The sequence below is a fragment of the Lithobates pipiens genome, unplaced genomic scaffold (assembly GCF_037356315.1).
Source record: "Lithobates pipiens isolate NorthernLeopardFrog02 unplaced genomic scaffold, aLitPip1_a1.2 Scaffold_24, whole genome shotgun sequence".
NCBI lineage: Eukaryota > Metazoa > Chordata > Amphibia > Anura > Ranidae > Lithobates > Lithobates pipiens.
Window position 1 is genome coordinate 5,122,396 of NW_027507786.1, and position 14,291 is coordinate 5,136,686.

Here is a 14,291-nt window from a genome sequence, read left to right on the forward strand (position 1 = left end):
GTTCTGAGTGCAGCAGGGCAGCCTACCGCACAGGACCCAGAAGATGGAGGTCACTGTCTCAGCGATGCCTACTGCAGTGATTTCCAGCTTATAGAGCAGTGGTCTCTAAACTGTGGCCCGGGGGCCGGATGTGGCCCTTTGCTTGCCTTTTATCTGGCACTTGGGGCACTATTCCTCTCACTGATATGAGACCCTATTCTGCCAACTGACACCAACAATGGGGCACCATTTCTCCCACAGACACCAATAATGGAGCACTATTTATCCCTATAATACCAACGATGGAGCGCAATTTCTCCTCCCTAATAACAAATATCACAATGTTTACTCCCACTGATGACAAGAATATTTCCAATTCCGCTGGCCACAATCCGGCTCCCCTAAAGTCTGAAGGTCAATAAACTGGTCTGTTGTTTAGAAAGCTTGGAGACCCCCAGTTCTGGAGGGATCCCACAGGTATGACACAAATATACATTTTCACAAAGTCTGCTGCTTCAGTGTTTTTAGAATTTACTATGTTATACTGAAGTTACTATGTTATACTGAAATGCTTGTAATTATACTGAAGTATAATGATTAAAAAAGAGTCCTGCGCAAATAATGCCACAAAAAATAAATAATGTATAAAAATGTGAAGAAAACAAGAGTCAATGTAAATATTTCAAAAATAAACACACCAATAGTGTAAGTGTGTAGTGAAAAAGCACTGGAGAAAGAACAGGACCAAATGTTCCAAAAGATCAGGCTCCCAGAACTCTCACCTCAGAGATGGAATAATAAGGCAAAAGAAAGTAATTCCAATGGACTTCTCCTTCACTTCTCTGTGCACAATCATCAAATGGTATAAACTTCTACCACTAGAGGGCCGATTCAATCTCTTATGAGTAATGCTGCAGCATATGTATCCTCGTGGTATGAAACTTAAAGAAAACAGAGGGGAAGGGGGAAGGGAGAGAAAAAGGGGACTCCAATAGTGTAGTGGTTTCCAAAACTGAACAAATTTATTTAAGAGAAAGCAAATGGACTCTCACATTTAAAAAGAAAATATCAAACAGAAAGAGATCTGGCGTGTACAGCCAGTCTTACGCTCGTTCCGGTATTCCTACGGCCACTCCCTACGCGTTACGTCACCACGTGACTTCTTCATGGGGATGACGCTAGACCGTTCGTAACGTACTTATATACGAGAAAACCGGAAACGATCGGACCGGAAACGTCCGAACGACCATTTTGAAAGAGGTAAAAAGCGTCCGAACGACCATTTTGGAAGAGGTAAAAACAGACATGTTGGCCGGATGTAGAAACTCCGCCATCTTGCTCCTCCAAAATGATGAAAGGGAAGTGTATGTATACCACCATTTTAGACCGGAAATGATTCTTCGGCCATTTTAATACAATATGGTGTACAAAAAAATATGCATTCTCCCTTTAAAGAGCAAAAAGGATCCGAACACAATATAAAATCCGAACGAAATATAAATACTACAAAATATAAAACCTAAAAATCGAAAAGTAATAAAATTGAAAAATAATTGAAAAATAATATATATCCAGTAATTTATATTAAGATCATCAAAAAGTTATATATAAAAACCGCAATAGACATGAATGTATAAATAGCATAATATACAAAATAGGAATATATAAACCATGTGGATAAGGAATAAAATATCCTAGGGATTTAAAATATTCCGTCACCGTATAGAAAATGTATATATATAATATAAATAGCGGCAATAAATAAAATATTTAAAATATTTAAAAAAATATAAAAAATATGTAAAAATAGTAGATATAGTCAAATATCACTCAGACTGTTCACCAATTAAAGTGCCAAAAAAATAATGGCATACCGGAAATAGAGCAAGACTTTACATGAAATATCCCATCATAATAAAAATGTATACAGTATAATGCATAAAAAATATATTAAAAAATATTTAAAAATTATTTAAAAATTATTAATTAAAAATATTTAAATTTAAATATCACAATGTTTACTCCCACTGATGACAAGAATATTTCCAATTCCGCTGGCCACAATCCGGCTCCCCTAAAGTCTGAAGGTCAATAAACTGGTCTGTTGTTTAGAAAGCTTGGAGACCCCCAGTTCTGGAGGGATCCCACAGGTATGACACAAATATACATTTTCACAAAGTCTGCTGCTTCAGTGTTTTTAGAATTTACTATGTTATACTGAAGTTACTATGTTATACTGAAATGCTTGTAATTATACTGAAGTATAATTACAAGTATTTCATAAGTGTCAAAGACTTTTATTGACAATGACATGAAGTTTATGCAGAGAGTCAATACTTTCAGTGTTGACCCTTTTTTTCCAAGACCTCTCCAATTCTCCCCGGCGTGCTGTCATCGACTTCTGGGCCACACCCTGACTGATGGCAGCCCATTTTTGCATAATTAATGCTTGGTGTTTGTCAGAATTTGTGTTTTTTATTGTTTACCCGCCTCTTGAGGATTGATCACAAGTTCTCAATGGGATTAAGGTCTGGGGAGTTTCCTGGGCATGGACCCAAAATTTCCATGTTTTGTTGCCCAAGCCACTTATAGCTTTTGCCTTATGGCGAGGTGCTCCATCATGCTGGAAAAGGCGTTGTTCCTCACCAAACTGTTCTTGGATGGTTGGGAGAAGTTGCTGTCGGAGGATGTTTTTGTACAATCCTTTATTCATGGAGGTGTTCTTGGGTAGAATTGTGAGTCCACTCCCTTGGTGAGAAGCCCCCACACATGAATGCTCTCAGGATGCTTTACGGTTTGCAGGACACAGAACTGACGGTAGCGCTCACCTTTTCTTCTCTGGACCACGTTTTTCAGATGCCCCAAACAATCCGAAAGGGGATTCAGTGGAGAAAATGACTTTACCCCAGTCCTCAGCAGTCCAATCCCTGAACCTTTTGCAGAATACGAGTCTGTCCCTGTTGTTTTTCCTGGGGAGAAGTGGCTTCTTTGCTGCCCTTCTTGACACCAGGCCAATCCTCCAAAAGTCTTCTCCTCACTGTGTGCCGATGTCCTCACATCTGCATGTTGCCATTCCTGAACAAGCTCTGCACTGGTGGTGCCCCGATCCCGCAGCTGAATCAACTGTAGGAGACGGTCCTGGCGCTTGCTTCTTCACAAATGCAGTGGAGATGTTTTTTATGGGATTAAGTTAATTTTCCTGACAAAGAGGGACTTTGCAATTAACCACTTAAGGACCGCCTCACGCCGATGTACGTCGGCAGAATGGCACGGCTGGGCACAAGCACGTACAGGTACGTTGCTTTTTAAGTGCCTAGCCGTGGGTCGGGAACGCGCTGCCGGTGGCGCGCTCCCGACCCAGTCCTGTGCTCCATGACCGTGGCCGCGGGACCAGCGGACCCGATCGCCGTTGGTGTCCCGCGATCGGGTCACAGAGCTGAAGAACGAGGAGAAGTCTGTGTAAACAAACCTCTCCCCTTGCTTCCCTGTGTGGCTTTCACCGATCGTCTGTTCCCTTTTATAGGGAAGGACGATCAGTGACGTCACATGCCAGGCCACGCCCCCCCTACAATAAAAAAAAAAACACATAACGTCATACATAACACTACACTGCCCCCTAGTGGTTAACTCCTTTACCGCCAGTGTCATTTACACAGGAATTGGTGCATCTAAATAGTACTGATTGCTGTATAAATGACAATGGTCCCAAAAATGTGTCAAAAATGTCCAATGTGTCCGCCATAATGTCGCAGTCACAATAAAAATCGCTGATCGCTGCCATTACTAGTAAAGAAAAAAAAATATTAATAAAAATGCTATAAAACTATTCCCTATTTTGTAAACGCTATAACTTTTGCGCAAACCAATCAATAATCGCTAATTGCGATTTATTTTTTTACCAAAAATATGTAGAAGAATACGTATCGGCCTAAACTGAGGAAAAAAAAACGTTTTTTTAGATATTTTTGGGGGATATTTATTATGGACTTGGTCCTTTGGCTGCAAATTGGTCCGAGGCTTAAGTGGTTAATCTGATCACTCTTCATATCATTCTGGAGTATATGCAAATTGCCATCATAAAAACTGAGGCAGCAGACTTTGTGAAAGTTTAATATTCGTGTCATTCTCAAAACTTTTGGCCACGGCTGTCCAAGCTGGAACAATGCAACTATGTAAAAATATACACACCTGGAGTTTTTTAAAATCTGTTGCTCAGCCATATTTTAAGATCCCTCTGTACCTCGACACTCTAGTTGGAATAAGGTATGCCCGATGGGTGATGTATATCTGTGTGAGGCGATCTGACAATTTGGGGGATACCAGTTTGCAATGATCTAGGCTAGGGCTTCACTCCATTCCTCATCTTCGAGTGCCCCAACATTTTCCTCCCACCTACCCTTTAGTGCATAGACTGACCTGCTCGCCGAGGGCAGTACTTTAAGATCCTTCTTTGGCTTTTCAAAAAAGTAAATCTGTGAACTAATTGTAAATTTCTGTCCTCCGCAGACCCCGCTCACACCTGTTCACCTGGGGCTATGGACAGCTCATGTCTCTTTTAATTGAACTGCCATCTGACTTTGTAACCAAAGAGAAAATGCTGAATATCTGCAGGACAGCTGGGTAAGGAACTTGTCCCATCTGCTGGGCCAGGACAAGGGGTGGGCGGGAAGGATTGTTGCCCTGGGCGCCATAGGTTTACTGTAAGGATGGGGGCGCCTTCCTTCTATTACAAGTGTGACAAGGCAGGAGTGGTGACAGCGGCAGTCATTTTTGACAAGCGAGAGAAATGCTGGGTGAAGGAGGATCCTCTAAGCTTCCACATCATGAACATTGGGGGGGCAGTTTGGAATCTTCGCCCCTGGGTACTAGATGACCTTGCCCTGGCACTGCCCATCTGACTCCTAGATGAGTACATTGTTTACTTTGTGACTAAACCACAAAGGCAAGCTTAACCCAATGCTACTGAGCAGTTTGACCCCTTGTTGTCATTCAACCTCAAGAATGGTGATGTCAATGCCTTGCAAAGGTTTGTCAACAAGAGGATACTTTGTTGGGCTGAAAAAAGATTAAAGTTTTAATAAATCTTTATTAAAAAAAAAAATATATATATAAAATCAGCATGCTTTATATAATAAGACTTTGAATTTTTGGTTTGTTTCCATCTAAGGCAGCGATTCTCAACCAGGGTTCCTCCAGCTATTGCTATGGATTCCTTTTGCTGTCTGACCTCCCATTTTGATGGTGTCTTCCAGGGCCAATGCCATTTGGTGGAGCCAGAATGACATCAATGATCTTTTTAGCTGCCTGTAAGGCCAGGAGCGGCTGGTGCTCAATATTTTGTGGGATTGGCAAACAAACCTGAAACTACCCCATCGCTCCCCCCCCCCCCCCGCGCGTGAGATGGATGGGAAGGTGGAGATTTCCCCCTCCTCCCTGCAGGAGACGGCTGAGAAGGTGGCAATCAGAGGTTTTTACCCAGGGGTGGACTGCCAACTCATGGGGCCCCAGGGCAATCAGAGATTATGGGGCCACACAGTATACACACACACAGTATACACGTACATGTACACACAGTATAAACAGACATGTTTCTATTGGCTGAGAAGGTACTGGAGAGGTGGTGCAGCTATAATCTCTGGATTTTTAGACCAAAAGGATGTCGGTAAGGCACGTTTTAGAGACAAATGTAAAAAAAACACCGATTTTTACATACTGGCCCTGGTTTTACTGAGGCTGGCAACCCTGATGGGGTCCCCTAGTGGCCCAGGGGCCCTCGGGCAGTGGCTGAATGGTCAAGTCCGCCCCTGCTTTTACCTTAGGTGGCAGATGACGAGGAACCGGGGTAGGGCTGCAAGGCTGTGGCTCCTTAATCCAGCTTGCCGAGGGAAGAGCTGGGGCCGTTTCTTCTCTTCCCGGGCCGAACAGGAAGTGGGTCCTGAGACCCGATTACCCGAGATATCTAAGACTCCCTGGCCAATGGGGTCTCAGGACCCGCTTCCTGATTGGCAGGGAGGAGAATTGGGAACACAATAGCAAATATTAATTCGCTATTGTCACACAACAGTGCTCTGCACCCCAAGCCCACTCTTTTTCTTTTTTAAGCCAATTAAAGCCTTAGGATCTAATCTTGTGCTTTAACAAAAAAAAAAAAAAAGAAGAAAACATTGAAATCAACCTGCATGTAGATAGGGGCCAGGCGCATGAATTAGGGGGACGGCGCCTCTACGCCCTTTTGGATGGGACGCCACTGAGGGTGGCACTGTAAGGGCTGCAATCCTCCTCCTGAATACCAATGTAAGGGACATTTTTCCTATTGACAACCAATGAGTTGGTTTTAGTAAGGGTTCCCTGAGACCTGAAAATTATTTTGGGGTTTCCTCTGGGCTAAAAAGATTTATTATATATAATATGTGTGTGTTTTTATTTAAAAAAAACAAAAAAAACAATTTTATATATATATATATATATATATATATATATATATATATATATATATATATATATATATATATATTAAAACAATATATATATATATATATATATATATATATATATATATATATATATATATATATATATAATATGTGTGTGTGTGTGTGTGTATAGAGAGAGATGTGTATGTATATCAAAGTTCCAAAGGTGAGGTGTACGTTGGTCATGGCAATCGGGCCTTCCCAATGGCCCTTATATTGCAATTCCTTCTTTTATTTTTTATATAAACATATATTTATTGTACACCCTTTCTTTATATATATATATATATATAATATTATTATTATTATTATTATTATTATTATTTTAAACAATGTGTCCAATAAAAGCCTTCTATGCTGTTAAAAAAAAAAAAAAAACAATAAAAAAATGTTCTTTTGATTTAGTCGCGGGGTTATTGCCTATTTAACCAACGCAATACTGAAGCTGCTGAATTTGGCCTGGCTATCTAAGCTTTAGTGATCTCTGGTCACAAAAGGGTTAATCATTTTGTATTGCTGCCTTCAGTGTTTCTGACTTGATGGTTTTTCCCCTTTATGTGATCTGATTGTTTATTTAGGTATTGGCAGGGATACATCACGCTGTGCCTGCAGCTGGACAGACGATTGGAAGCCCTGACCAGTATCGTGTATCTGGATGACATGAGTCTGATTGATGAGAATAACGGTTAGTAGATAAATGTTCTAGTCATATTTTATTTGTGTTCGGATGGACGGACTAAACACAAGGACAGAAATACGGCCATGTACTCTTCATTTATACAGAATGCATTAAAGTGACCCTGTCACATGCTGCAGTTATTTTTTTCAAATTGGTCAATACCTGCAAACCTGTTGAACTTGGATTTGATCACTAGGAATGATCCGCTGAAATCTGCTGGGAAACCGGCACTTTCCTGGGACCTTTTGACCGCCTAGGACCACCGCTGACCCTTCGCTGACCTCCAGAGCACCACTATACTGACATAGAGGTCAGCAGGAGGAACCAGTGACAGCTGTGGAGGACCCAGAAGGTCAACAGTCCTAGAAGTGTTCTCTAGTTCATCCATATTTAGGGTGTAACATGGTGCCCTATGTACCCCCCTCCCTCCCAAATATGACCTCCAAAAGCCCTGAGACTTCATCAGGCCATCTTGGATGTGAAGTCAGCAGCCCCAGCAGACTCCGAACTGTCACTAAAGTGACACTCTATAGCAGGTGTCTCCAAACTGCAGCCTGGGGGCTGGATGTGGCCCCTTACTTACCTTTATCCAGCCCTCCCACTGACACCAATGATGGAGCACTATACCTCTCACTGACACCAATGATGGGGCACTATACCTCCCACTGACACCAATGATGGGGCACTATACCTCCCACTGACACCAATGATGGGGCACTATACCTCCCACTGACACCAATGATGGGGCACTATACCTCCCACTGACACCAATGATGGGGCACTATACCTCCCACTGACACCAATGATGGGGCACTATACCTCCCACTGACACCAATGATGGGGCACTATACCTCCCACTGACACCAATGATGGGGCACTATACCTCCCACTGACACCAATGATGGGGCACTATTCCTCCCACTGACACCAATGATGGGGCACTATTCCTCCCGCCGACACCAATGATGGGGCACTATTCCTCCCACTGACACTGAGGGGCCTATTCCTCCCACTGACACTGAGGGGCCTATTCCTCCCACATACACTAATAATGGGGCATTGTTGACTCCCATGGACGCCAATGTTGGGGCATTGTTGACTCCCATGGACGCCAATGTTGGGGCATTGTTGACTCCCATGGACGCCAATGTTGGGGCATTGTTGACTCCCATGGACACCAATAATGGGGCATTGTTGACTCCCACCACCAACTCCAGGAGGTTATATGCTCCCACTGGCCAGGCTGGCCCTTCTAAAATCTGAAGGACAGTAAACTATTTAATATTTTTAAAACAAAAACACAAAGATGAACCCAAAGCTGTGCATTTCAATTTGGTTTTCCATTCACGACCTTACGTTTCATTCCTCAGGTCTGTTACCGGAGACGATGGACGAGTGGAAAAGTATTCTGCACTTAGCGCAGACCTGCGGCGCTCACCGTCAGGGCGTGACAAATGGCGACTCCCTTACCAACGGCCATTCCGATTGGACAAGCTGCATTACGGTGGAGAATGTGGCGCTTCTATTGGCCAAAGTGATTGGCCCCGATAAAACGTTGCCATATTTGGAGGAATGGGGCCTGACGGAGAATGTGTCTGAGAGGTATTCCCAGATCTGCGAGGTCATGAAGGTGGCGGAGACGAGACAAAGGTAATAAAAAGAACTAAAATATAAAGATGGCGGACCTGGGGACAGGGTCCCTTCTCTCTACGGACCTGTTTTTTTTTTTTATATTGTCCTGTTGTTAACCCCTTAGAGCCGGTACCTGCCGGCCCTTTAAGGGCTCAAGAATGCCGAGAGGCGGGGCCGGAGCTTATGGTCATGTGACCGCGGTGATTGGCTGTCATAGCGGTCACATGATCAGAAAGCTCCTGATCCCGAACAGGAGCTATCAAATATCTGCCGGTAACTGTGATGGGAGGGCACGGCGCTAGGTGCCTCTGTGCCAGAATGGTGTCTGCCTATAGCAGATAGTGTAATCAGGTGCTAGGTTTAGGTAGAGCCCTCCTGCAGTGATGTCATGGGTGAGATGGAACCATATAAAAGCGGGTTGGGGACACCTGGGGCATGGGTGCTAAACACCACACACCAGCACAACCAGTAAATGTGGGCCCTGGACAGGGCAGGGGGCTGGAGACAAGTAGACCTGCATCCAGGAGAGCCGTCTGTAGACTTTCTGTCCCTTAATGGAGGAGGGGGCTAGGGCGGATGGCAAAAGGCCTATTAGTGAGGCTGCTTCCCTAGAGAGGTGTACCTATGGAGGAGGTGACTGCAGATAGCACAGTCCTGTGAGTACTAAAGACCCCGGTTGGAAGAGAAGACTGTTAGAGAGAGATGGATGGAAAAAGTGCTTTATATGCTTTCACATGTGACTACTGCAAACTGTCCAGTAAATGTGATTGACTGTGTATTGTCAGGTGAGCCTGGAATGTATGTCAATGTGACTGTTGCGCCTTTCCCTAAATTCCATCAGTAAAGTGCAGCAATTCTACTAATATGTGGATGTTCCTTCCCTGGGATATAAAGGTGAACAGCTGGGAATGTTGTGTGGAGGCGGATGATTCAGCTTCAGTAGGAGAGGCAGTGTTCAAGCAGGATAGCAGCAGGGGTAGGGACTTGTGCTCTTGGCACCAGTTCTAGTTAATCACTAAGCCCCTCTTACAAGCTGACTGCGCTGCCTTTGCCACACTGAGATCCCGAGCGGCATTGTCATTCCTGTCTGATTTCTCCCCTACTGAACTACAAAACACTTCCCTGCCAGTGTCTTCAGTACAGTGACAGTGCATATTTTTAGCACTGATCACTGTATTAGTGTCACTGGTCCCCAAAAAGTGTCAAAACAGTCAGTCAGTGTTAAGCCCCGTACACACGAGAGGACTTATGTCCGACAGACTTCCGAAGGAGTTCCGTCGGAGTTCTGCTGGAATTCCGACGGAGTTCTGACAGACTTTTCGGCTGAGCGGACTTGGCCACACATGATCACACTAAACTCCGACGGATTCGAACGTGATGACGTACGACTCGGCTCGAATAAGGAAGTTCATAGCCAGTAGCCAATAGCTGCCCTAGCGTCGGTTTTAGTCCGTCGGAGTAGCATACACACGAGCGGATTTTTCGAAGGGGACCGGGTCCGGCGGAGTTCCTTCGGAAAAATTTGAAGCATGTTCCATATTCTAAAGTCCTTCGGACTTTGGCGAGTCAAAAGTCCGTTGCAGCCCACACACGATCGGATAGTCTGACGGACTCAGTCCTTCGGACTTTGGATGTTGAAAAGTCCGCTCGTGTGTACGCGGCATTAGAATGTCTGCTGCAATATCACAGTCCCTCTCTGGATCGCTGCCATTACTAGTAAAATATCTCATAGTTTGTAGATGCTTTACGTTTTTGCGCAAACCAATCGATATCCACCTATTGCGATTTTTATATATATATATATATATATATATATATATATACACACATATATATATATATATATATATATATATATATATATATATATATATATATATATATATATATATTTATTTATTTTTTACCAAAAATATGAAGCAGAATACACATTGACCTAAATTTATGAAGAAATTAGATTTTTTTTTTTTTGGATGTGTTTTATAGCAGAACATAAAAAAAATATTTATTTTTTTCAAAATTGTCAGCCTTTTTTTTTTTTGTTTTTTTTTTTTTGTTTTTATAGCACAAAAAAAAAAAATTGCAGAAGTGATTAATTACCACCAAAAGAAATCTCTATTTGTAGGGGAAAAAAGGAGACACACATTTTATTTGGGTACAACATCTTCAAGGGCTGAAGTGGTTAACACATTTTTCAAGAGTCAAAAATTGTGGAAATGGCATGCAGGGATGCACTGGGTATGTTTGGGGTTTTTTTTCCCCATATTATCTTGCCCTAACATACCATGGTTTTTCACAATACTTGTTTTTATTCCTAAATACTCTAAGAAAACAAACAAAAACAACTAATATATATATATATATATATATATATATATATATATATATTTGAACTACAGTATTTAACAGAAAGTTTCCTATGTTTCTATGAAGCTATACTCAGACCAAAAAAGTAAAAAAAAAAAAAAAATGTGAGGTCAATTGTTTGAGATGAGTTGTCTTTTTGCCCGGAACTCCCCTTTAAAAAAAAAAAAATAATACTTGATGGACCACTTAATCCTTTTCTATGTTTAACCAATCCAGTTACTGATAACATAAGAGATTATTCGCTAAGGATTATTGACAGTTTTTTTTCTTCTCTTTTTTTCCCCCGCAGAGCCTTAATTCAGTCGATGCTGGAGAGATGTGAGCGATTTTTGTGGTCACAGCAGGCGTGATCCCGCCATGCAAATAAAACGGACGCTGAGAGATTCCGCATCCTGTGCCTCTATTGGAGCCAAACCGTTCAATGACTTCTATATTCTATATGTCTTATTTATGTGTTCACAATTCTGGAGCTGATTGTTACAAAGTATCAAACCTCAGTGCCTAAACCTGGACCGTCTTCCATTCCGCAGCCGGTAGAACGCCAAGGCGGGCGTGAACAAATCTGGCGAACGCTAGCTGCGCTTCTCAAGGTCGAGAGCTGAAAGGAATCTGATTGGCTGCTGCTGGAAACAAAAAAAAAAAAAAAAAAAGAGATCTTCCTTCAGACACTGCTCAGCAAGCATTCCGTGCTATGATGATGCCAGTTCACCAATCGCCGTTCAACAAAAGCGCAAAGAGAAGGCGTATTGGTGATTTCCCTGGCAGCTTATCAAATGACTCCCCCTTTTTTTTCTTTTTTTCTTTTTTTTACGTACTTGAAAAATGAGATCTGCAAGCTCATTGGTTGTATTTAGCAACACCCACACACTCCTTTTCAGAGATTATTTTCAGTAACAATATATATTCCGTATTCACAGCTTGAATCTTCTATCGCACACATCCGATCATTCTTGTCTGTTCATTGTTGTGTCATGTCCTGTTTAAAAAGTTTATTTTTTGGGTAAAATATTTTTGATGTGCAGAGTTTTTTTTTTTTTTTTTGGAAACTTATCAGGAAATTGCAATAAATGGCTTATTTATTAAAGGGCCATACACCTTGAAAAATAAAAGTGTTTATTTATACTTTGTGTGTGTAACTGACTTAGACCCAGATACTGACCCTGACGGATTTTAACTTGTAAACACCAAATGTCAGAAATGGGCTTAGTCATGAAAGGGTTATACACCGCTCCTCCACCGCTTCTGCCCATTGAAATGAATAGGCAACCGCTGCTGTAGCGCCTGCAAAGCGCTTCAGCAGCGACACTACACTAAGGCTACTTTCACACTGAGGCCCTTTACAGGCGCTACAGAGCTAAAAAAAATAGCGCCTGTAAAGCGCCTCTCCTGTGTCTCCAGTGTGAAAGCGCCGCTTTGCTGGAGGTTTTTTAACCCCTTTTTCAGCCGCTAGCGGGGTTTAAAACCGCCACGCTAGGGGTGGAATAGCGCCGCTAAAATGACGGTAAAGTGGCGCTAAAAATAGCGCCGCTTTACCGCCGATGCCCGCAACTCCTCAGTGTGCAAGTAGCCTAATGCTGCGTAAACACGATCGGAATTCTCGGCGGAAAAAGCCCCGATGGAATTCTGACGGAACTCCACTCAAGCTGTCTTGCCTACACGCGGTCACACCAAATTCCGATCGTTTATAACGCGGTGACGTACAACACATACGACAGGACTAGAAAAATGAAGATCAATAGCCAGTAGCCAATAGCTTCTGCCTGGTAGTTGAATCTGAGGATGCGTGATTTTTGGCGTATCGGAATGGCATACACACAATCGGAATTTCCGATAGAACGTTTTTCCGTCGGGGAAAATTGAAAATTGATTCGGACAGCTAAATTCCAATGGAGCATACACACGGTCGCATTTTCCAATGAAAAACTCTCATTGGTCTTTTTCTGGCCGGAAATCCGATCGCGTGTACGCGGCATAAGGCTGTTTTCACACTGGAGCCTCCGACCGACGCGCTGTGCGCACACGAGCGGCTTGTTGTGAGTGACGTCACGTGACGTCCACTTAGAACAATGAAATAGCAGAATGACGGCTGGGCATGGGTTTCATTGCTCTGAGTGGTTAAATTGACTGTCGGGAGCGTTTCTGCAAAAAACACATATAAGGGTGAACCAGACTTTACTCTTTTGCCTATCGTAATATTTTACTAGAACTGTAATTGTTCCATCGCCCTTCATATTGTAAAGCAGTGGCGGCCGCTCCATTAGGATCGTAGGGGCACCGCCCCCCTAATCCATGTGTCCGGCCCCTAATCTACATCCAGGACATCGGACGCATGGATTTTAATGTTTTTTTTCTGGTTGTCTTGTTTGCCGCCCCCCCCAAAAAAAATGGACCACCGGCCGCCACTGTTGCAAAGTGTAATAAAGAAGCTACCTGGTCTCCATTCTTCTCTGTTGGAAGTCCTTTTGATTCTCTCTGATAGCTACTGGTACCTATTAGTGCTTTAAATGTATATCCACCCACCGGACACTTTATTAGGTACACCTCGCTAGTAGCAGGTTGGACCCCCCTTTACCTTCATTCTTCATGACATAGAGCAGTGATGGTGAACCTTGGCACCCGAGATGTTTTGGAACTACATTTCCCATGATGCTCCACTATACTGCAGAGTGCATGAGCATCATGGGAAATGTAGTTCCAAAACATCTGGGGTGCCAAGGTTTGCCATCACTGACATAGAGACAAGGTGTTGGAAACATTCTAATCCATAGATTAGATTGATTAGATTAGATTTTAATCCATAGATTTTGCTCCATGATAACATCACACAGTTGCTGCAGATTTGTCGGCTGCACATCCATGATGGGAATCTCCCGTTCCACCACATCCCAAAGGTGCTGTATTGGATGAGATGTGGTGAGTGTGGAGACCATTGGAGGGCAGGGACCTCATTGTCCATTGGTGAGATGATTGGAGCTTTGTGACATGGTACATTATCCTGCTGGAAGGAGCCATCAGAAGATGGGGACACTGTAGTCATAAAGGAATGGACATGGTCAGTAACAATACTCAGGTAGGCCGTGGTGTGTAAACCATGCTGAATTGGTACTAAGAGGCCCAAAGTGTGCTAAGAAAATATCCCCCCCACACCATTACACCCCCAC

The 14,291-nt window shown here is 43.0% G+C and overlaps 1 protein-coding gene across 2 annotated transcripts in view; it reads left to right on the forward strand.

Moving 5' to 3' along the window:
- Positions 1 to 13,570, forward strand: part of HPS5 (HPS5 biogenesis of lysosomal organelles complex 2 subunit 2) — an 86,360-nt gene extending 72,790 nt beyond the window's left edge. For both annotated transcript variants that reach the window (XM_077453537.1, XM_077453536.1), the window contains exons 20-23: positions 4,486 to 4,599; positions 7,031 to 7,137; positions 8,502 to 8,781; positions 11,420 to 13,570. In XM_077453537.1, the coding sequence (XP_077309663.1) occupies positions 4,486 to 4,599; positions 7,031 to 7,137; positions 8,502 to 8,781; positions 11,420 to 11,480 (562 nt within the window). In that variant the 3' untranslated portion in view covers positions 11,481 to 13,570. The remainder of the gene's footprint in view (positions 1 to 4,485; positions 4,600 to 7,030; positions 7,138 to 8,501; positions 8,782 to 11,419) is intronic.
- The last annotated feature ends 721 nt before the right edge of the window (positions 13,571 to 14,291 follow it).